Here is a 24,903-nt window from a genome sequence, read left to right as displayed (position 1 = left end):
AATAAAAATTAGTCAGTGCACAGTGCCAGGCTACTTGAAACTGTCAATTCATAAGCAACACTCAATTAATTAATGCGGTGACAGTTTAGTCGCTGTTTTTTTTTTGCTTGTCTGTTTATTAACTCTTTTATGGTATTTTTAAAATGTTTGGGTTAATTGTATAAGATTTATATGAATTTCATTTATGCATATGGTAGATGCTTTTATCCAAAGTGCATTCAAAATTGCAGTCAAGGTATACATCTGATTACATTCCCTGAGAATCAAACCTGTGACATTTGCGTTGCAAGCATTCCTATTTAATGTACAGGAATGGATTTTTTTTATTCCAGTCATTTTTTAATACAATACAATAAATAAATATTAGGGCTGTCAAACGATTAATCGCGATTAATCGCATCCAAAATAAAAGTTTGTGTTTACAATGTGTGTGGATGCACTGTGTATAATTATTTTATATACAGTATAAATACACACACATGCTTGCTTGTATATATTTAAGAAATATTTTCATGTATATACTGTATATAGATTTATATATAATTTATATTATATATAAAAATAAATATTTTATGTATAAATAATATTTTTTTCTTAAATATACATTATGTATACAATACATGTTAGCATTGTGTATATATATATATATATATTTATTCAGATTTTTATCATCTTATTAATTGTTAATTTTACATAGATGTTTTATTATATTGTGTTCATTTATTTTATTAAGAAGTATATCTGATAAGTACATCAAAGTATATCTGATCATTATATTTTATTATTTTATTTGGTGGCGGCATTTTTGTCATATATTTTTTGTGGACATCTATTGGGGAAAAAAATGTCCATTCTGATTTCATTGTTTTGTTAAAACAGATTAACATATTCACCATCTCGAAGCTTTCTTTGAAATATGTCAACCTCTTGATATACTTACGACTTACTCAAAAGGACAAGTAGCTGATGGATCTCCATCATTATATTTTTAACTCAGTTTATTGATTCTCCCCTCATTATCGTCCATTCTCTCTTTCTGCAGATGTGTGACATCCGCTGCCTGCAGGATGACAAACCTGTTGACTCATTCACCCCTGCTCATGCTCATTCATAAATGATTCCTGACCAAGACAATTCCAGAAAAAACAAAACTGACAGGTAGGAGAGAAAGGGAGCATGAGAGATGCTCTGTGTGAGTCAGAAGAGGCTTGCAGCACTGCAGCGGTTCCTGTAACACCAGTGGTCAGGCTAAACACACCCATCCAATCCATCAGCCTTCATTCATCCTTCGCCCATCCTTCCATTCACACAATGAAAACAGTGGGGAGGGAGGGATGGAGAGAGAGATGCTGCGATAGAGAGAGCATCAGCTGCTGCAGAAAACTGAGGGGGGGGGGGCGAGCGGAGGAGGAGAGAGAGTGTATCAGTGCTGCTAGAATGAAGAGCTACAGATAGAGAGAGAGAGAGCGAGGGCAGGGAAGAAGGTGCGCTTCTCTTCGATTGAAACACTCACTCTCTGTCACATTGACAAGGTGTGTGTTCGGCTTCGTCTCATTGTGTGTGTCTCACATACGCACATACAGTGGTGGCTCTGCAGAAACATGCTGTGAAATCCAGCAGCATCACTGGGACGACTCACGGCATCGGCGCAGCGCTGATATCATCGCTCTGAACTGACAATAATATCGAGGAGCAGGGAGGACAACTGCACAGGTATGACCGCAGACACACATGTGCTCGCCAGGCAACAGATGTCCTCGATTTTTTGTTGTCGCACTTGTGTCAGGCAACACAAAAGACCTCATAATCTTGCTTTCACCTTCTCGTCCCTCTCTAAGGCATCACGCTGGGGTCCGCAGAGTACGCGGGCCGGCCAGAGGCCATGAGACTGGTCCATAATGCAGAGAAACAGTCTTTCTCCTTTAAGAAGTGCTCTGCTTTCCAGTTTGTCAAGAGGAAGGTGAGTGTGTGAGCATGTGTGTTGGTTGCAGAACTTCTTTGGCCGTTCAATCGATGACTTGGCTTTGACATGTTGCACTGTGATGCTTATGTGGACAAACTTATCAGACTCGAGTTGTTTCCCTGCTCTCCATCAGCTCTCCACTGAATATGAACAGCAGAAATATAGACGTTTTAATATAGTATTTTCCTCTGTAGATGAAGTGAGGCATAAATATTTGTCTGCGTTCATGGATATAGTTGGTGTTTATGGATTGAAAAAAGGGTTATTATCGTTAACTAAAACTATTAAAAACATTTCTGTTTAAGGAATTGTTCACCAAAAGATCCGATCATGATTTGAATTCCGGTCTTATGAATTTTATTCTTCTGTTGAACACAAAAGAAGATATTTTGAAGAATATGGGCAACCAAACAGTTGATGGACCCCATTGACTTCCATAGTATGAAAGAAAGAAAAAAAATACTATGGAAGTCAATCCACTGTTTAGTTAGCGACATTCTTCAAAATCACTTATTTTGTGTTCAGGGACTCATAAGACCTGAATATAATAAAGTATAAAAAACACCACAAACTAAAATCACTCGTTTTAAAATTAATACCAAATTAATTTTGGTATCATAACATTATAATATGAAACAAGGATATTCAGGCTTAATATAACATTTAACAGAGTCATTAAATTAATAAATTAATAAATACTGTTTTTTAAAGATATAAGTGAGCATTAGGTGACAACAAAGGTAATCTAAATGTAAAGATTTGGGGAAATGAGCATGCACAATTAAATATTCAATATCAAGCAATACAATAAATTAAAAAAATCTCTAAAATCAGCCAATAACCGATATATTGCATATAGTAGTGAAATATTGTGCAACTCTTATTTTGTGAGGCATATACACAACAGGCTGTTTGTGTCATGAGTGTGAGAGTGACGCTATTTGTAAATATGCAAGTAATATTTCCATGCAATTTGATATTGAGATAACAAAAAATGGCTTTATTGTGTTTCAATTTAATACATTTAAGAAAACAAAAAATGAAACTACTATTCAGAATTGATTTGTGACTGTTGCAGAGGTCAATATGAACATGTTTTGAGTTATTTATTTAAATATAATGCATTTGTTTTGGTTGTAGGCGAGAAAAAGTGGGATTGAGTCCAGACTCTTACACACACACACACAGACTCACACAGCAGATGGAGTGTCAGAGAGTGACTCAGTGAGATGATTTTGTTGGATTATTATGTATTTATGTGTTCACCGAGACAGAAAAAGAAAGAATATTCTGGAGTACCAAGGTTGATGTTTGTCTTTTGTAGGTCAGCTTGCAGCGTTGTCTCGTACGTGTGTAGCATTAACACAACCAGAGTGTGTTGTGGGTTTGTTACCTTGTGCTCTGTCTTTGCACTGAGTCACACACACACATACTCTGAAATGTTTCTCTAGTGACTAAAAGTTTCATGGTTGCTGAGTCATCAGTGAAGCCTGTGTTTGGAGTGGTTTATTGAGTTGCTGTTGCTTTAGCATTTGATTCCTGTAAGGAATGATTCATGTGCTTGACAGACCTGATCATAACAATAACATTCAGCAGGTCAAAGATGAGATAAGATTTTACTTGACTAAATAAAAATAATTAAGTGTTTAAACCAAATTTTGTTTACATATTTGGTTTAATTTTGCATTTTCTTGTCAACCGAAATATTATTTTCGCCGACTAAAATGACATGCCATGTACAATTAAAATGTTAAGAGATGACGTCTGACTGAATGAATATGACATGCCAAAATATTGATTAAAAAAATCATACATTTTTATCTATTATTATAAATATTATTATTTATGAGAGAAGAGAAAGGTATTTGAAGCTTAAAGCAAAAAGACTGCCGAGGGCTAGTGTACAGCCACAGCGACAACACACGATGACATAACTTTAACAATCCGATCAAAGGAGAGAGAGAGAGAGAGAGAGAGAGAGAGGAGGAGAGCAGTGAATTATTGGGACTCTTGACTGTACAGTGTGATTGTTTATGTATATAGGACATTGAGAAGCATTGTTTTTTCATTAATTAAATGATTTTTCCCATAGTTTTCCTCGTTCTAAAAAAAGACAACGGTTTGATTATATAGAGCTTTGAGATTTTTTGTTGTCTGGTTGTTTGGAAGCTGTATGAAATGAAGTGAGAAGTGGAAAAATCTCAGCCTGTGCTCCCCATGAGCTGCAGGATTTCCTGGGGCCCAGAAAATTGCCTTTCACTCAAGGGATTGAAGTCATTAAATGCATTGTAAACTACAAAGAAGACATACGACCCTGTGCCCTGCCTCTTTTAGTCAGGCACTGCTGCTGATTCTGAGGACGCCTTTCAGATTTCATTGTTTAGCTTGTAAAGACATACAGGGGTACGGCCCTGAGATCCCGTGTTCTGTTTAATCTGCTTGTACAGGAGCAAATTTACAGTTTGCCTCAAACAATAAAATATTGTCTTCTTAGTTACTTTGAAAAACATGGTATATGATGATAGCTGGGTTTCACAAGAACCCATTTCTCCATCGCACATGAAAGAAAAGCTCAAATCTCTTTAATATCTCAGTTGTTTCTCTTAGATTAGATGGGTTGTAGATGGAAACTTTTACTTTTTACTTTACAATCTCTGTCCTTTCTACAGTGTTAGAAGAGATCCTAATGTCTCAAACTGTCTGCAATCAAAAGCCAAACATTTCTCATTACCATTGTTTTATTAAATTATTTTATGTGATTTTATTTTACATTATTTTAACTTAATGATTATTTTATATTTTTATTTTATTTTATTTTGTTCAATCACTTTTTTCATTTTGTTCAATCACTTTTTTCAATACTCTTAAGCATTGTTGTTGTTTGTTTATATTTTTCCCTATTATTTTATTTCATATTATTTTTTAAATTTAATTTGTATTTTAACTCAATAAATGTTACCAGTCCCATTTATTTCTATTTTTAGCTGTCCTAAGGGGTTTAAGAAAAATATAAGACACAAACCTGATTCTTTATGAAACAATGCTGAGAATGCTATTAAACATCTATGGAAGAGCAACATCTGATTATAAAACTCTTCTCTGGGATTTTATATCTAAATCCAACATACTCTTCCCAGAACTCATGGTTTTATAATCATTTCATGGAAGTCAGTTGACCTTAACCTATTAACACAGAATTTGCTTCCTGGAATTAGTTTGTCAGGTGGCTACTCCAGGGTAAGGAGATCGGCTAAACCTAACACTAAGGAAGCTGCTGGTGGTTACCACCCCTGAGCCTTGAATTTTATATTGTGTGATGGTGCATGGTAATGTATTTCAAAACTCTGTCTTGTTTGGGCCTCAGGTGCGCAGGTGGATGAGGAATCCGAAGGTGAATGTGGAGAAGGTCCAGGCTAAGGGCTACCTGTCTCCGTGTCCGAAATGTCAGGAGGGGCAGGACCTGTGGTACACACACATCCCAGCACCTTATGGCTGCTGCCAGAACAGTCCTGGAAGATACTACCTCCCTCATCCCCCCAGCCCTCTCTATCAGACCTGTGCCCCCTGCACACCCTGCCAGCCAGACAAGAACAAGACATGCAAGGTCAGGAAACTGTCTGTTTATTAACCTTTCAGTGATCTATTAATTGTTTATTCGGATCTATTCATCCTTTTGGAGTGATTATTAAGATTTCAGGCATCTTGAGTCTTTCTTGACTTTTTTGGCTGCCAGTAGACAGTGTCTTAAAGGGATATTCCACTTTTTTTTTTTTTGGAAATATGCTCATTTTACAACTCCCCCAGAGTTAAACTGTTGAGTTTTACTTTTTTTGAATCCATTCAGCCGATCTCCGGTTCTGGCGTTACCACTCTTAGCATAGCTTAGCATACATCATTGAAGTGCACAAGACCATTAGCATTCCTCCCAAAAAATTACCAAAGTGTTTCGATATTTTTCCTATTTAAAACTTGACTCTTTTATTGTTACATCGTTCCGTCTGTCTTAGTGCACGATGTAACTATAAAAGAGTCAAGTTTTAAATAGGAAAAATAGCGAAACACTTTGGCCATTTTTTTGGGAGAAATGCTAATGGTCTTGTGCACTTCATTGATGAATGCTAAGCTATGCTAAAAGTGGTACCGCCAGAACCGGAGATCGGCTGAATGCATTCAAAAACGGTAAAACTCAACAGGGAGAGTTGTAAAATGAGAGTATTTCCAAAAAAAAGTGGAGTATCCCTTTAATTGGTTGCATTTTATTTTGATGTTTTATTGGAATTAAGAACTTGTAGATAAAAACTGAGTTTAAGACCAATTAAAAAAAAAATTCTCTAGAAACATTGGTTTGAAACATTTTGATGAGAGAAAGGAAAACATGAAGAAACACCTGCAATGTTCTTTTATAAATTCCCTTTTTTTATTTTACCTGGGTACAAAATCCCTATTTACAATCAGATCGTTCTCTATAGGGCACAGCTGATTGGTTCCTGCTGTATCAGAAGCCAAACGCTGCTTAACCATCTGCTAGGTCGCTGCTTAACCATCAAATATGGTCAGCATTTACTGTAGCAGCGCAGCGTGTTTTCAGAAACCCTCCACCTTCCCCAGCTCCACCTGTATAGGTCTGCTACGGGTAGTTCATGTACGCTATATTGATCAGAGGTAGCATGTCTTACTTGCTCACAGCTGTGTGTCGTGTATGTAATGGCAGTAGAAAGTCCTGTACTTACTCTACAGCAGCAGCAGGAGATCAATTCCACCAAGACCACACATCAATATTGTCAAACCACCACAGAAATAGACAGAAATAAACTCCATGGTCCATGGAAAATGTGAGAGAAAATTAAAGGATTTTATGAATATTCAGATTGAAATGACCTCAGGTCGCTTACCACAGTTTACAGCAAACGTGATGAGAGTGACAATTATAAATGGTCTGGTAATGGATATGCCTTTACTTTAGCACTTACAAAACTCGCTCTTGAATATATTTTTTCTCTATTTTGCTTGTTTATTCTGATCCTTTGCGGTGCAAGCTTTTAATCTTAGCATGCCGTAGGGAGGCATGAGAGGCTGAGCATGTTTTCTTTCCTTTTAGCAATGCTAAACAGCTTCTTAGGGTTGGCCTATATGTTAGATGAGTTGAGCGCTCTCTCACTTTCTTCCACAGTTGCTATTCTGACTGTTTGATTGGCTCTCAGACAGTGAATATTAGAAAGATGACACAAAGCTCAGAGGGAGTCTGTATCTCAGTCATCCCTGCAGAAAGAGAGAGAGAGAGAGAGAGAGAGAGAGAGATATCACATGACAGCATTTCAGCTTGCAATATGCAGTCTCAGGGCTGTTACGGTTTATGTAACAAACAGACAGATTGAAATACATTCTGTTGTGTTGTTATGTAAGAATGTATTTATTTAGCAAACTTTCAGAACTGTTTATTAACTGTATTAGCATATAATCTGATTATTTACAGAATTGGGTAGTTGTATGGAAGCTATACCAGGATGGAAAAAATGTTAAGTGCTAATGTTAGCCATTGCTCAGTGAGGGACTAGCTTACATGAGGGTGTCGGCTTAAAATGTTGATTTCTGTGATTTTATTCAACGTGATGGTATATGTTTTACAGAGATACAAACCAAATAACATCACTGAACATCACAGTCCATTGCCAATACTTTAACTAATTCCTAATTGCATCAACTTCCACAAAGTCACAGGAAGACACTGCAAAAGACTAAAAGATTGGAAAGTTATGTTGGGGACTCATAGTATGAATATATAAATTCTTTACCAATTAAAACAATATTCCCAAGAAAACATTTATTTGAAACATTTTAATCAAAGAATGGAAAAAATGCAGAAATATTGCGGATATTCTTTAATAAATTGCCAATGTTTAATTTAATCTGGGTACATGACAAAATCCATATATACTGTACACTGGAAATATTTTTAACATTTTATTTTAAACTAAAATCCCCAAGAAATAATAGGATTTTATGAAGCAAATTTTAACAGCAACAAAAAAAAAGATTTATGCAAATACATTTGAATTGAACTTTTAATTTTTTATGTGATAAATCTGATATAACATATGATATATGATATAAATAAGTATATGTAATACAAAGATTTTATACAGATTTATTATATATTTTCAAATGAAAATTGCATAATAAATATTGTAGATAGTATTTTTGATTTAATTATTTGTAATAAACAATGTGCTGCTTTTGACATTACTATTACTATTTACACACCGCATAAATGGGTATATATATCCATCTTTATGTTTTAGGATGGGGGTCCCTTGCATAATGCTTGGGAATAATTCAATATATAATGTTTTTTTTTTTAAAATAAACTAATTAACATTAATATTACATAAATATGTATAATATAATATTATAAATTTTATGTTGTTTTATTTGCAGCACCATATATATAGACAGACCTGTCAATTACATAACGATGGTGAAACCTCTGAGGTTTCTTAGATTTTGAGTACGATTGATTTAATAACCTCTTACTTCTCCTCTGCGTTGCCACAAACAGTTCACAATAAACCACAGAATAATGCCTGAGCTGTTTTACTCATGATTATAAATGTTTTTATTCAAGATATATATTGTGTAGGAGTTGTGTAGGAGCTACACAACTATATATCAAGGTTAGGTTGGGTTAAAAATGTATGTGTCTTGACAGGGAGAATGGGAGAGGAGAAGAGGAAATGTTATAGGAGAAAGAAAAAGCCAGAGAGATGACGCATCATTTTGTGTCCGGTCTGGCCTGAGGGTGAAGTTATGTAACGTACATCAGGGTGAGAATGACCGAATCGCAGCAGCAGCGTCTATAAATGACTGAATTCATTCAGCAACCTGAAAATAACATCTAACCCTGTTCACTCTCATAACCTGCCTTCATCATCACTGTCGGCTCGGATCTTTCGCTAATCAGTCATCGTTTTAATTGTTATTCAAAAGCTACAGCTCATTTTGGTTTTGTAGATAAAGTCCTTCCAAACTCTCCCCATGCAGTAACCTGGGCATGTGATAGATCTGTATTGTGTTTCATTCATTTTGCTTTATTGACTCTGGACTGAGGAACATGATCGTGTTTTACAGTGGATGTTGCCTGGAAGGATTTTTATTTCACGCCCTGTGAAAATATGGAGAGCAGTGGGGCTCCTTCTGGCTCTGCATGAGGGTTTGTGTGCTTGTTTGTGTTTGTGGAATTAATGTGGCAGAAAGATGCAAGGGAGGTTGTGCCGATGACTCATCGCTCATGTGGTGTGTGGTCAGATCACACAAACGCACACACACAGGGCGAGTTTATATAGTGCCAGGTTTCGCCGGGTTGAAATGAGCATAAAGTTTGTTTGACCACATTGCGCTGGCCTTCAGATTGAGGGGGCGTCTTCATTACTGTGAGCCTGAGATGAGATATACAGTACATTTTTCAGGGGTTCTTTGTGCTGGTCATGGTGCTATATAGCATCACTACCATTTAAAGAACCTGTTAAGCCCAGTTTGGTTCTTCAGTGGTTCTCTGTGGTGGTTAACGTGCTCTATGGCACCTCTTCTGGTTCTACATAGCACCATATGACAAAAATAAGTGGTTCCCCTATGATTACAAGCCAATGAACCACTTTTAGTGCTATTTAGCACCATTTTTTTTAGAGTGTAGGTTTTATGTATAGGTGAGTCTCTGGTACATAATTATTGTATCAAACAGATTAGTTATGACTGATTAAATTATTCGCTGTAGAGTATTTAAAGTAACCTGACATAATGAGACCTGTTTAATATCTCATTACACTTCTCTTTGTAACATAATTAAATGGAGACTTTGCTTTTAGCATCACTCACTCACCCTCCTTGTGTCGTTCCACACCCATATGACTTTCTTTCTTCTGCAGAAAACAAAATAGTGTGTAAGAATGTTTCAATTGTTTTTCATCCACAATAAAAGTTAATGGGGTTCAGAACAACATTGGGAAGAACAATGAGTCTTTGGAAAGAAACATTAGATAGGTGATCCTGTTAATTTATCAACTGTATCTCCAACATGCATCTTCATCCATGGAATCTTTCCACTGCGCAAAAGGTTCTTCAGGGTAATACAATGTTCTATACATTTGAATATATATATATATATATATATATATATATATAAAGAACTGGGCATTGAAAGCCCCTTTTAACCCAAAAAAAGTAGAAAACCTTTTTGGAATCTTTTTTTAAGAGTGTAAAAAATGGCAATGAGATCAAATGGAGCACTTGTTCATGTCTCCTCCTTCGATTTTTCTCCTGAGAAAAAGACCCTAATAATCTTATACGTGTCTCCTCAAAAGCTCAGATTCAATTAAAAGTCAAAATTAACTCAAAAATTTCTCAGTAAGTTCTCCCATGCAGGATCAAATGATCTAAGACATGCTAGCCACATTAGTTTCATAGATTATACTTATTTTCCTAAGGAGCAACATTGATACTTCGACAAAAAGTCTCCTGAGCCATTAAAGAGCAAACACAACCACAAAAACACACACTTCTGCCTTCATCTGTCCACAATCCAGAGCATGTGTCATTAGTTCCCGTAAACGCAAAGCTGTTTTGATGTGTCACTGGAAGAGCTCGGCTTTTAAACGGATCAAACCCTGCTGAGATGTTGTGGACTTTAGCTCCAGTTTTAGTATCATTGGGATAATATTATAGGCTATATAATGAGAAATGCTGCTGAACTAAAGTTGAATATTATTTCAAGTAATAAAAATGTGTTTTTTAAGTGGTGGGGGTACTTTTAATTAGCTTTAATAACCCTGATTAGCATGTCTTATTTTTAGTACAAAACAACATTTCTGTTGTATAAGTATTACACAATTATGGCTTCTGGAGGCCAATTAGCAAAGTGCTATGTTTATCTGTTTGTTCACGCGTCTCATCTCTGGCATTGTAACCCTTTGTCCCGTATGAATCATGGTTGGGGTTAATGAGGCCAATGGTTCCTAGGTTTCAGGGAAAACACATCACACAGAAGTGTTTTCACCAGAGCCCTTAAAGTGACAGCATCAGTGTCAGTTCCAGTCAGACCTCCTGCGCTGGTTCAGGTGATTCTTTATCTCTGTTCTGGGCCTCATGTCTTTCTCCGGCCCTTATACGCTAACTCTCTGGTGCTGTGCCAGTCGAGGGTGGCTCCGAGCCAAATTCCCTCTCACCTTCCAAGCGTGGGCTAGTGGTGTCAGCTGGATAGAAGTTCTTCTGAGGAAGTTCGTGACCTTCACCTACTTTATATATCACCCGTTATCAAGTTGAAGGAGCTATTATATTTAGAGAGCTTTATACTGGTGCAGAAAAGGCCTGAATCATTCTGTAATCTTTCCTGAATCGTTCTGCAATCCTGCCACAAAGAGGCACAGCGGGCTAATAGATTTCAGGGGGGGGGGGGGGGGGGGAGTAATGTTTATTCTGTGGGAATGTAATACTTTTCTAGAAAGAGCGGATTTAATTATGCTTACAGGATTTAGTGTGTAGGGCTTTTCTTACCCTTCAGGGACAAAAAAATGCCCCAGAATTGAGCTAAATCTCAGAAAACCTGCCTTTGGGGACGTCTGATGATGTTCTCTAAGGTAGAAATGATTCATGAGTAAAGTTTTTATTTTTTACAATGACAGTGTTTGTCTGAGAGACAAGACTTGCACGCTAAAGCGCTCCTAAAATATTTTTAGCCTTTATGGAAACTGATAAATGGCAGTTTAGTTTACACGACAGGTCCATGAACTTTTTTTTAAATCAACATCAAGATGTTATGTTATATGAATGTGCACTGTAAAAATATTTTTATGATTTGCAATCACATTTTTTTTTCTTTTGTCAAATCAACTTAGATAATTTATGTATAGTTCAGAATTAATCTCCTTCACAGTAAGATTACAAGATTACACAGTAATCTCCTTCATTGTATTAATTAAATCTTTCCATTTCAATGAACTTAAAATTTTAAGGAAACCAGGTTACCTATTTTTTTTAAGTTAAACCAACAATATTTTTACAGTGTATAAGGGAACCTCTAAATCTATGACTGGTCACTATTTTTTTTTTTTATATTATTTTTTTTAATATATTTTGAATATTAAGGAGCACAACTGTTTTCAACATTGATAATGATAAGCAGCAAATAAGCTTATTAAAATGATTTTGGATGGATAATGTGACAGCTTTGCATCACATGAATAAGTTAGATTTTAAAATATATTAAACATAGAGAACAGCTATTTTAAACTGTAATTGTATTTCACAATTTTACTGTTTTTACTGTATTTCTCATCAAATAAATGCTGCCTTGGTGAGTATAATAGACTTCTTTTAAAAAAAATTAAAAAGCCTTTTCAACAGTATAGCCTAGTGTATAATTGAAGTATGTAATCTCGGATTATGAATTCAAAATAAATGAAGAAATTATGTGCATTTTAATGCTTAGTTGTGATTCAGTTAAATTCAATGCATTTTATGCTTAAATAAACCTATTTAAATACATGCAATTTTAACCATTTGTTTAAATAATATTATTGCCAGGAACATTTTACACGTCACATACAGGACAACTTTCCCATAAGTATTTCATGCTACAGATGAAGGACTGGAGACATGCAGTAGCTTTTGTTCCCAGCTGGGTTTCATGATGGGATTCAGAGGGAGGAAGACTTTTGGGAATTCAATAAAGGCTGATCCCATACAAGGGTTTGGGTCTAATCTCCTCAAACAGGGCTACAATGTGAGATTTACCCTCCATGGCAACATACGCACACATAAACAGACATAAACACACCCCAGGTCTTCAAAAATATAATGACATTGTATTGAGTAGAAAATCTCTGCCTTGTAAATACTGTCTGAGAGACTTTAGATAACAATAGCAGTGCATGAGAAATGCAAACTCACATACTCTTTGGAGGAGAGGAGAGGAGTGGAGAGGAGAGGAAGAGTTGCTGATTAACCATTTTTTTATCTTAGCATTTTCCCGTAAGTGCACTTACATAATCGGCAGCTTTTGATGTTGAAATATTTGGGCCAGGCTGAGTGAGCGTACACTAGACTAGGTCCTTAAGAAAGGTTAACTTTCCCTGGAATCTGTGCTTCATTTCTGGCATCAAAGGCTAAAGAGCAAAGTGTGTCCTTCTGATTATGGTGGATTATAGAATAAGATTGAGTCGCTGCAGTGGCGTCTTTCACTGACCCTTGAGCTTTTATCAACGCAATTACAGATCTAGTCATAACTTTGACATTTAGGGTTGAATGTGCTAAAAAGAAATGTTTGAATTAGTATTTTATGCAATAATGAGTTGGGTGCTAAAGCAACCTAAAGCATGAGGTGGTGTGACATAGTGGTTAAAGTCTGAGATGTAACTAAACTTTTTTTTGGTGGGTTATTATCATAACTATTATCATTATGGCCTTGAACAGATTGTTTCGGAGAGATTGTTCCTTCTAAAAATGTACTATGAGTGCCTTTTGGTAAAAGCATCAGCTAATTTAAGGGAAAATTACAGAAAGGTTTGGTGTTAAGTTTTTGAAAGAAGTCCCATTGGGTTAAAAAAAGCCTCTTTTGATCAATTCATTGCATACTTGCAGAATAAAACTTTAAATGGTGGTAAAATATAATCATTTCTTTTGGCTTTAGTAAAATAACAATATAAAATCAATGATTTATTAGCAATTATTGTTATCTTTACAGTATCACTAGATTTCTCACACAGTACATGTTCCAACATGATCAACATCTTTGTTGATCCTTAAACAACATTCATATCAGCCAATCAGATTTGAAGGACAAGTTTACAGTTTATGTCAAGTTCAGGTTTACAACCAGGGTTAGGTGCTTCTACATCAGTGTTATTCATCTCTCATTTCGCTCTGATTTTAAGGATAACTTATGGGTACGTTATAAGTTAAGGGATTAAGAATGTTTTTCAAGGATCAACTAAATATGTTGGTCCAGGGTCATGTCTCATTTGGCAAAATCATACATAATACATGAAAATATAGATTTTAAGAAGGGGGTTCCTTGGAAGGGTATTTTTTTTCATCCTATTTGGGGATCATTTGCATCAAATTGTTGGGAAACCACTGCACTGAATGATTAGCTGTTTACTCGCTTTACCTCGAGTATTACCTTGTTGTGTTTCGACAGGTGAGAAAATGGAAAATGCTCAGTCGACATCACAATGATAGTAAGGTGAGGGAGGCAGAGTCAGATGGTCATGTGATCTGTCCCTGGGTGATGTCGCCCCTGCTGGGAAGCCCCGTTCTGCTGGAATGTTGCATCTGCAATGGGCCCTTCATCACTTACGGGCACGAGGAGGCATGGCAACCACGTCAGCGCACACAGGTCAGCAAAGAAACACTCACACATGCACACAAACGAATTACAGTCTCTCATGCAAAATGTATGAATATCAATACATTAGATGACATGTAAAAAAGAAAAGTGCACTTTTCAAGCAAAATATTTCACAAAAAGCTTCTACATTTTTAAATCATAAAACAAAAGATACACTCTGGTTTGTTTCAACTCACGTTCGGGTCAAGTATGGACATACAGACATTGGTTTCAGGTTTTTTTTTGGATGAAATTTTAAACCTTGAAATTTGAAATTTTACTCTTTCTGTCGCTCTCTCTCATGTCATTTCATTTTTATCTAAACTATAGATGCGACCGTCCATCTGAACATCATCACGTCTCTCAGTAAATCTAAGGCACATTATTAATGAAGCAAAGTCCTATTTCTAATATTGTTAGAAATGCAGTTTCGCTTAAAAAAAAACACATTTAGGGTTAAACATTCATCACATTCCGTGTGTTACTTTACTTCCTTAAGGATCAAGGCCTTATTCTGTCATTAGACTTGTGTAAAGAGTCATGCGATATTAACACAACATAAGAATGTTTTTGTCAAAGACATGTTGTACTGACCTACATTACTTTTTTTTTTCCAGGCAATGGACCTCTACTACCATGGAGACCCTGAGTCTGATTATTGTTGCCCCTCTGACACCAGTAAGTTTTCCTCCTTCCATTGCCTTATTTCCACACTCTCCCTCTCTCTTTCTTATACATTTTCTTTTATTCACTCATCATCATAATTCCCTCAGGATCTCTCTTCGATTGGTCAGTGCAGTTGAGTTCCTTCTCTTCCTTTTTGAGTTGCTTTGTTTCTTCTGTCTGTTTTTCTGTTTTGCTGGTATAGCATAACCCGTAATCACCTTGATCCATGTAGGCTTAGAATTGAACCTTTAATAACTATTTTAAGGTAAGTGCTCAAAACAGCACTTCTGTGAATAAATCACTCCTACACTATTCAACTGCAAACACTCAACACCACCTGGGAATGGTACAAATGCATCACACATATCAAGTGCTTGTGGACATGCATTGTATTTGCTAAACTGACACTGATAACCAAAAAATGTTATGTATAAGTGTGATTATTCAATTAGAGGAACTTTACTTTGCCCTTTTCTTTGGATGATTTTAGAGGGGAAAATATACAATATCTAGTTTCAAAGGATAGAATATAATAGATTTGAATAGTTCTTTTAAGACATTTTTCCTTTTTTTTAATTAAATTAGCCAGAATTCCTCTAGCTTGTTTAATTTTTCATATGTAGGATATTGATAAAATATGCACTTTTACTTTGCACTTATATAACAAATAAATACATAATAAAATGTTTTCATTTGGAATTTAGGTATAGATTTTTTTTAAACAGTACAGAGATTTATGTTACAAATTTCTATTTGAAATAAATGCTGTTCTTTTGAGCTTTTTATTCATCATATTCATCATTTTCAACATTGATCATATTTAAGAAAATTTCAGCATATTAGATTTCTGAAGGATCATGTGACAGTGAAGACTGGAGTAATGATGCTGAAAATATCAACTTTGCCAGCATAGAAATAAATGACATTTTTAAAAGTATTTAAATAGAAAATGGTGATATTAAATTACTAAATAAATGCAGCCAACATAAAGAATATCTTAATGACCCCAAACCTTTGAACAGCAGTGTACATTTTTTCAGCAAAAAATAAAGTTTACATTGGGTTATAAATTAGAAGTGGCATAGAAGCGTTTTCCTGTTTTATTTTCCATGATATCAAGTTGTCAAAAAGGCCCTAATTAATAGCTCACCCATAAATGATCTGTTGCTGACACTGTGGATAAAAGATTTTCAAAAATTCCTTAACCATGACATGGTTGTATAATACCAGTTACGTGATAAGCTTATCTGGAATGAAAGCGAATGAAAAATACTCCAAATAATTGATTTATTACCTTTATCTTATTGCTGTGGAAAGTAGGTTTTTGTTATATCCCTTGTTATATCACTACACTGAACCTAGGACAGATACAGAGAGGACCGTGTCCTGGGACCAGTCAGCTGGATTAAATGTGCATCCCATTTAAACAAAACATGCCAGAGTATAAACTACTCCAGAAATGAGGGAATTTGAAATCACTGACGTTTTGCAGTCTCATAAATGTGTAATTTAGAACTACAGCACATCTTTATTACATTTGTTTGTGTCCATATTTCATTGCTCATACACTAAATCTGTCTAAATGATCTCATAAGCTCCAAAGTTTCTCCTGATGTAGTCATTGCAGGTGTGTTTGTGTACGCACATATTTGTATGCATTCATACGAATGTGTTTGTCTGAGGGAAAATTGCATAATGCTCTTGAGAGACCAGCGTATGATTTAAGTCCACATTAGTATGCATAATGTTTTTGGTCCTGCATTGAGTTCTTAGCAGCATTTAAATGCGATTTTACGTAATCTCCATCATCCTACATAAATAAACAAAGTGTTTGGACACTTAGGACTGAAGCCCTGTTGATCTCTGTGTGCTGCCTCTGTCTCTCTATCCTCTCCCAGACCTCTATTCACTCACACACTTCCTATTTACACAATGAGAGACTGAAAAAGACGAGAATCTGGATGAGATGAGCACAAGGAGACAGAAGGGGAAGAGAATCAAAATAGAGAGTATTGAACTGCAAACTTAGTTTCTAAACATTGCATAAATAGACAACTACAATGAGAGTAATTTATGACAGTGGTGGTGACATATGTCATATGGCGTGTGTCCACAGAAGTGACTACAGTGGCTAAACCATAAGTTTACCAAGCAACAAGAATACTTTTTGTGCGCAAACTCCCCCAAAACGACTTCATTCAACTATTCATGTTCTTCTCTGTGGGCCTCTGAGTGAGTTCACGTCGTAGTGTAACAGCGCAGCGCTTCTGTTTTGTACATCACGCGCATCACACACATGACCAGCGTCGACCAATACGCTGATTTCACACAGCCGCCATTTTGAAATCGAAAGTGAGGCTCCGGTGGGAAGAACCATAGTAACAGAAATGGACACAGCGACCCCATTGATTTCAACGGAGAAGACTGAAGCCCGATTATTGCACTTCCTGCCTGATGTCTGAGCAACGGCGCAGGCTCAAACTGAGTCGCATGCCTCTGGAGCAACTATAGGGGTTAAGAGTCTTACTCAGGGACACATTGGTGTCTCACAGTGGATTCGAACACGGGTATCTCACACCAAAGGCATGTGTCTTATCCACGGCACGATCACCACCCCAGTTGTACATCTTCTAGTAGCTGCCAAGACAAATTTGGATCACCTAATTCCTCAAAAACGTTGTTGAAATATTTTGTCCCGTTGCTTTTATGGACTCTATCTATGGGCTTCTCCCTAAACTTTATGCCTCCATGTCCCCGCTTCTCGTTATACGGGAATGTCTCTATTGTGCAACAGAAAGTTGCGTGGTTATGACGCAATCGTTAGCCTATTTTTACAAAACGTTATTCGCTGTCAAAATGACGCCAAAATGAATGAGTCAATGGAATGCTAACAGCAGGAGAAGTTCTTCTACAATGGCGGCTCCTGCTTCAACTTCCGGCTAATGGGAAGAACCCCTGAAGTACAGATAAACAACAATGCCTTGGACTACCAACCTGAAGCTGCTACACTATTAGTTGTTAATATCCAATATATGTATTGTTCGTTCCTGCCTCTTTTTTTACGTTCTGAATTATATATATAAATTAATTTATTTATAAATGAATTTCTCTGTGTATACTCTAACCCATGAGAGAAATGTATGTACATTTTTAGAACTAATTTCTACATTAAACCATTAAACACAACAATACACCATCGACTTTTCGTGGTTTCCTTCCCACCGGAGCCTCGCTTTTGATTTTAAAATAATAGCTGCTTGATTGCTTGAGCCTTGAGCTCACCTCGGAGCAGGTTGAGTAGGAGTGGTTACATTTGCTTTGTAAATTATTTTCTTCATAATTGTTGTAGTTTTTACATTTAGCAGAAAAGTTGATATTATATATTATTACAATAAATGTATGCTATTTTTTTTATTGTGACAAACTTACATCATTCAATGTGACAACTAGCCCCGGTTTTAAGATTAGGCAGGCTATATGTTTTATGAGTGATCATTTTCGTGCTTTGTTTTATAAGTGTTTGACTCTCTATGGTTTGACTTCGCTTCATCATGTTTGTCTCATCTGAATTCTCTTATTCAGACAGAAAACTAACGGTAGTACACACTCCATTCCCGCATTGAAAGTCTATTCAATGGTCTCATTTGTGTCACACACGCCATGCACAAAATACGTTACTAACTCTGTTGAGGTAGGCAACTGACTGAGCTTTGACAGACAGCCTCCAAGTTCATTTAGTTCTGGCTCCTATGTGAAAATAGTGAAGCACATTGTTGGAGGGCTGGAGAAACTCCGCCCCGCAGATATCCGGTGTCAGATGCCCTGGTGGAATGCGAAGGATTGGGAAGAAAATCCTTTCACCTCCAAACTTCCTCATCAAGCGTGTCTGCGTCTCCTTACTTTTTTCACTGGCCCCCTATGAAAGACAAAACTTCACCGCTCACATGTAAGTTGAATCTCGCCGAAAATATCTTGGAAAGTTTGTATAAAGTAGCCTAACTGTTTTAATTGAAATGACGGTCCGCTTATTGAGGACAGGAGGCATCTCTAGGTGCGTTACCTTAGGGGCAGTGACCTTGTTTTAACACCGTATTCATATCTATATTGATTTAGTCTGATACGGGCACTTGGCTCTGCCTTTGCCAAATATATAACGCTAGTCAGTCTCGACTCTCGTAACAGATTTACAGAGATTTACATCACAATGAGAACTTCGGCGGAAATAAAAGGTTTGTAGATTTTTCATACATTATAATACACCGGTGATATGTGTTACGTTACGCTATATTAACCAATTGGCCAATGTAGGCTAGTTAATATAATGATTTATTCAAAACATATGGATGGTGGCAACGAGTGTTCAAACTTTTTATACGATATGGTTAGCCTACTTAGTACTGAGCAACGTAAAAATGCATATTAAGTGGATGTTCATAAGCCATCATGTTGCATTCATGCTTTTTGCACTGTATCATGATGACTGATGTCTAAATTGTCACAATAAAAATATATTTTGGGATGTATGCATTGCATTAGGCTATCTGTATAATTAAAGTTGTTAGGCACTAATTGTCTACTAATTCTAGCTAATTACAACAGCTGGTGACTGAGTTTTTTTTAAATAACATATGAGTTGGGTATGTGAGTATGACATTGTGTAACTGTGGCAAATGGCATTCCATGATCTTGTGTAGCCTTATATCACGGGCTCTAAATGACAGGAGGAAAGAATGCAGATGAATGCTTGAATTTTCCTAGAAGCAAGTTAATGCAGTAAAAGTCCGACTCATTTCTGCGAATTCGTTTTGAACACCCATTCAAAAACCAATTAAGCCATTTTTACGTCATGACATTATTATGCCTTGCGGCGTGGAATATACTTCAAACATTGAATATATGCACGTTTTTTAACTTTTTATTTATTTATAAAATGTTTATTGTAAAAAATGCTCTTACTATCACTTTCTCATTATTCTCATTACTTTCTCATTATTCAGACATGTCGACAGCTCGTTTGTGAGTGACAGAGGGCTCGAGCAGAATTACCGGTAGTTTGATTCGTGATTGAATCGAATTGATCAACCGATTCATTTGAAAGATCCGACACAGAAGAACGGTTCATTCACCGTTAATACAGTCGGTAGTTTTCCAACGAGGACTGAAGTTAGGCTCGAATCCATTTGCTTTTGTCTCATTCATGCGTCATCTGTCACAACGAATAAAATGGGTCTTTGAGAGAAAACGTGAGGGGAGAGAGCGAAATAGTGCGCTATTATATGATTCATTGACATGTGCACTCGTGAATGGCTGGTCTGACCAACCCGATCTGTTTTACTGTTTTATACTGAACAGAAACGTTGTTTGTTTACATTAAGAATGTGCCGCAAAACGGTTATATTATGACAGGCAGACAGACGGGCAGAGTTGTTTTTAAATAAAAGAAAAGTGCAGTGACCCATTGGCTCAAGTTTTGAGTTGGTTCGATTTTGAACCCTTCAGAGGTTGCTCTCAACAGAACATATAGTCCTGCTGAGCTTATTAGATCCGGGAAGATCCTGTCCTCAACTACATGTAAACATCAGGTTTTGAGGCATGACGTGCTCTTGGTGTATCTTTCACTCACAGCTGTCCCCCTCATTGACGTCACGGTGACTACGACAGACCACGCCCCATTGTACAGAGACTTGCGTTAGGACACGCCTCCTCTGTAAGAACACACACAAAGCCACGCCTCTTAGCGGAAAGCGAACTCTAGCCTCCTCCCCCAGCCTTTTAAATAGTTGGAACAGTAGTGTAGGAGTTCAGTAACGCTTTGTGTCTTTTTGGTTACTGGCCCGGAGAGGAAAACTACAATGACTATTCAAACGGAGACTAGCGTTCCAGCTCCAGACTTGACCTACTCTAAAACAAGGGGACTAGTTGCTAATCTCAGTGGTAGGCTTTGTTTTTTCAGATGAATGGAATCCCTTGAGCCAACTTTAGCAAATTAAGGGAAGCATATTAAGTGATCTTTCTTTTAAATGTATTCTCTCTCTCTCTCTTATGTGCAGCCTTTATGAAACAGAGAAAGATGGGACTGAATGACTTTATCCAGAAGCTTTCCACAAACTCTTATGCATGCAAGCAGTAAGTTTATTTTATGTTCATATGTAAAGATATGTAAAGATGTTTTTCCTACTTTTACCAAAATTATAATTGTTTTTAAAATTTACAATTTTAGCTAATATACTTTCAATTAAAGACCTAAAATGCATTTTTTAAATTATTTACAAATTATTTTTCAACTTTTTCACATTTCTACATTTCTCCTTGTTTGTTTGCTGAATTGCCCTTGTTAAAACTTTGCATCTGAAATTTTCTTCTTGCAGTCCTGAGGTCCAGTCCATCTTGAACTTGACACCCCCACAAGATGCTGAACTGATGAACAGCAACCCTTCCCCACCGGTATGTTGTTTGGCCACTGAAAGCATGTGTGTATATATGCACAATGCATATTTCTACAAAACTGATGTCTGAATCGTATTTGTCTAATCATATCTCTCTCCTCTCCAGCCAAGTCCTTCTCAGCAAATAAACCTCGGCCCTTCTTCCAACCCCACCGCCAAACCGTCAGACTTTGACTTCCTCAAGGTCATCGGAAAAGGCAGCTTCGGCAAGGTTCTTCTTGCCCGCCACCGGAGCGATGAGAAGTTCTACGCAGTCAAGGTGCTGCAAAAGAAAGCCATCTTGAAGAAAAAGGAGGTATGGCATCATACAAAGCAATTCACTTCTCAAGACAAGCAGTAATATCTAGAATGCATTAGTTGAAGTATGTTAGACCTCTGATCATGACCTCTAACCTCAGGAGAAACACATCATGTCGGAGCGCAACGTGTTACTGAAGAATGTCAAGCATCCTTTCTTGGTGGGCCTGCATTACTCCTTTCAGACTGCTGATAAACTCTACTTTGTACTGGACTACATCAACGGTGGAGAGGTGCGTAATTTAATTTGCTTTGTTTTTTTTTAAGGAGTTACACCGCAACTATAATAATATTTGGTCTCACTTTAAGGTCCAGTTCTCACTGACTTATGCTTCAATAAACTCCTTATCAATAGTTAGTGAGGTAGTTGTTAAGTTTAAGGGGTTGAATATGGTCGTGCATTAATATGTGCTTTATAAGTACTAATAAACAGCCAATATCTTAGTAATCTGCATGCTAATAAGCAACTAGTTAATAGTGAGAATTGGACTAAATTGACTCGAAACACTACTTTTCGGTGAGAACATACTATAAATGATTTTTCTATATACGGAGCTGTGGTTTGCCAACTTTTTGTCTAATTCTAGAAGAACAATATTGACAAGAGAGAGTGATAGAAAATAGATTATTGGAAGGAGACAGTGAGGTAGATGCAGACAGAAAAAGGATATCCTGTCATGAGAAGCAAAGAGGAGCGGCTGGGCTCTGAATAGGAAACTCTCCTCAGGAAATGGCTGGGAGGGGAAAGTGTGTGAGGTGTGGGGGGGGGGGAGCCAGATTTAGCAGATGTGGTGGTTTAGACTAGATCTTTTTTACGTTCTCATTTCCTGCCATTGTTCAGGATTGCAGAGTCTTGAAAGCCTTGATTAAGCATGTCATTCAGGATATGGAATTGAAAGCCTAATCGGTCTCCTCTTTCTCTTTGTCTCTCCATAGCTGTTCTATCACTTGCAAAGGGAGCGATGCTTTCTGGAGCCGCGTGCGCGGTTCTATGCTGCCGAGATTGCAAGCGCCTTGGGGTACTTGCACTCGCTGAACATTGTGTACCGAGACCTGAAGCCAGAGAACATTCTCTTGGATTCACAAGGACACATAATCCTGACTGACTTCGGCCTGTGCAAAGAGAACATAGAACCCAATGGAACAACATCAACCTTCTGTGGAACACCAGAGGTAAACGCTGCTTTCATTGCATTTCATGTCATTGCATTTGCAGTCGATTGGCGAACTGGTCTTGATGTTTCTCTATTTGCCTTTGCAGTATTTGGCACCGGAGGTGTTACACAAGCAGCCGTATGACCGGACGGTGGACTGGTGGTGTTTGGGTGCAGTGCTGTATGAAATGTTATATGGCCTGGTGAGTTATTTCATGCCTAAATTGAATGTATTGAACTAATTAGCTAAATTCACTGAATTTTAACTGACTTGGGTACTCAGCTTTAGGGCTGTGAAACGATTAATCGCGATTAATCGCATCTAAAATAAAAGTTTGTGTCGACATAATATATGTGTATAATTATTTTGTATATATAAACACACACACATGCATGTATATACTTTATATATATTTATACAAAATTTATATTATACGTAAATAGAAATATTTCAATATATGCATGCATATGTGTGTATTTATATATACAAAATAATTATACACGCATATACTATGTAAACACAAACTTTTATTTTGGATGCGATCAATCGTTTCACAGCCCTACTCGACTTTTTTACATGATTGCTGACTGTTTTTATGGTTTCTCCACAGCCTCCGTTCTACAGCCGTAACACAGCGGAAATGTACGACAACATCTTGAACAAGCCACTGCAGCTCAAACCCAACATATCCAACGCTGCCAGACACCTGCTGGAAGGCCTGCTGCAAAAAGACCGAACCAAGAGACTGGGCTTCACTGATGACTTTGTAAGTGTGTTTGAATTTTTTGGGATTTTATATCAAATAGCAGTTTGTTGCTCATATCTAATGTATCTTCTATTTTCACTTTTGTAGACTGAGATCAAGAACCACATGTTCTTCTCTCCCATAAACTGGGACGACCTAAATGCCAAGAAGCTGACGCCGCCCTTCAACCCTAACGTGGTACGTTCCACCGCTCTTCTTGGTTGACTGTGGGTTATGACCACATTGCACTGGATGTTAGAGATAAGCAGGACCTAGTCATGCCGGCATCATTTGTGATAAGAAAACACACATTGCAACTTTCATTGAGTGTTGTCATTTTGTTGTTTCAGACGGGGCCTAATGACTTGCGACACTTTGACCCCGAGTTCACAGACGAGCCAGTGCCAAATTCAATCGGCTGCTCCCCGGACAGCGCTCTGGTCACAGCCAGCATCACGGAGGCAGGCGAGGCTTTCCTGGGATTCTCTTACGCCCCTGCCATGGATTCCTACCTGTAGCCCGTCGAAGCAGAAACCTCATCCCATAGACTTTGACCTGTAGCTCATTACCATGGAAACACTGTCCCATGGATTCACACCTGTAGTGCATCACTATGAGAAAAGAAACCCCGTCTCATTTCCCTGCCTCCAGATAGGGGGCATTTGCACATGGCATATGGCAGCTCAAAAGGCCTTTGTTAAAAGGCCTGAGTTTTACACGTTAAAAAAAGACTTGTCATCTTCATCGTCTGCATCCAAATGCACGATTTCTCCTCCGCTTTCACCCCAGGTTGCGTCAGACAGACAGATGGGGGAAAGGAACGAGAGAAGATTGATGCTAACGGACGTGTGTTATGTACTTTTCCTTTCCTTTCTTGAGATTTTATTTCCAGCTCATTCACTTTTATAGGATTGTCTGTGCTAGACTTCATTGTTTTGGATGGATTGAATGTGTGTGTAATGTGTATGTGCCTTTATTTTAACTACCCCTTCACACATGTTTGTTTAATCTAAATCATGTGATCTGGCATGTCAGTCCGTGTCAGATATAAAGTACAGTCAACATGACGCTAAAACCACTAAAATATATCAGCATCTGATGTTTCTGTGACCTTTCAGTTATGCGTCTGGGATCAAGTTGCACATTTATCTTCCTAATTTAAAGAGCACTTCCTTTTTTGTGGGTTTTTCTTGTTCTTTTGACTTAAGTGGAAGGTGCTAGAGGAATGTGCTGCTGAAGATTGTAGATACGCACC

General features: G+C 37.2%; 1 protein-coding gene across 4 annotated transcripts; it reads left to right on the top strand.

The window, feature by feature from the left end:
* The first annotated feature begins 1,399 nt into the window (after positions 1 to 1,399).
* sgk1 (serum/glucocorticoid regulated kinase 1) lies at positions 1,400 to 24,322 on the top strand. Of its 4 annotated transcripts, XM_039651895.2 has the most exons (14): positions 1,400 to 1,713; positions 1,839 to 1,960; positions 5,328 to 5,567; positions 14,151 to 14,348; positions 14,957 to 15,017; positions 21,056 to 21,131; positions 21,374 to 21,449; positions 21,558 to 21,746; positions 21,850 to 21,981; positions 22,685 to 22,921; positions 23,010 to 23,105; positions 23,514 to 23,669; positions 23,757 to 23,846; positions 23,999 to 24,322. In XM_039651895.2, the coding sequence occupies exons 2-14, from the start codon at positions 1,883 to 1,885 to the stop codon at positions 24,164 to 24,166; spliced, it is 1,797 nt and encodes a 598-aa protein (XP_039507829.1). In that variant the 5' UTR covers positions 1,400 to 1,713; positions 1,839 to 1,882; the 3' UTR covers positions 24,167 to 24,322. The 4 variants fall into 4 exon arrangements, with proteins under 4 accessions (XP_039507829.1, XP_039507831.1, XP_039507832.1 ...); XM_039651897.2 differs by lacking the exons at positions 1,400 to 1,713; positions 1,839 to 1,960; positions 5,328 to 5,567; positions 14,151 to 14,348; positions 14,957 to 15,017 and adding an exon at positions 18,780 to 18,951; XM_039651898.2 differs by lacking the exons at positions 1,400 to 1,713; positions 1,839 to 1,960; positions 5,328 to 5,567; positions 14,151 to 14,348; positions 14,957 to 15,017 and adding an exon at positions 19,092 to 19,234.
* The last annotated feature ends 581 nt before the right edge of the window (positions 24,323 to 24,903 follow it).

Source organism: Pimephales promelas, chromosome 20 (assembly GCF_988280905.1).
Source record: "Pimephales promelas chromosome 20, fPimPro1.hap1.1, whole genome shotgun sequence".
Lineage (NCBI taxonomy): Eukaryota > Metazoa > Chordata > Actinopteri > Cypriniformes > Leuciscidae > Pimephales > Pimephales promelas.
Note: the sequence above shows the minus strand (reverse complement) of the source record. Positions and strands in the feature narration are given on the sequence as shown.

Excerpts from the sequence above, each read along its gene's own strand:
- sgk1 (XM_039651895.2), top strand. The coding sequence starts at position 1,883 with ATGAGACTGGTCCATAATGCAGAGAAACAGTCTTTCTCCTTTAAGAAG. Across the intron at positions 21,132-21,373 it reads AACTCTTATGCATGCAAGCA|TCCTGAGGTCCAGTCCATCT; the intron begins GTAAGTTTATTT and ends TTCTTCTTGCAG. Across the intron at positions 21,450-21,557 it reads ACAGCAACCCTTCCCCACCG|CCAAGTCCTTCTCAGCAAAT; the intron begins GTATGTTGTTTG and ends TCTCCTCTCCAG.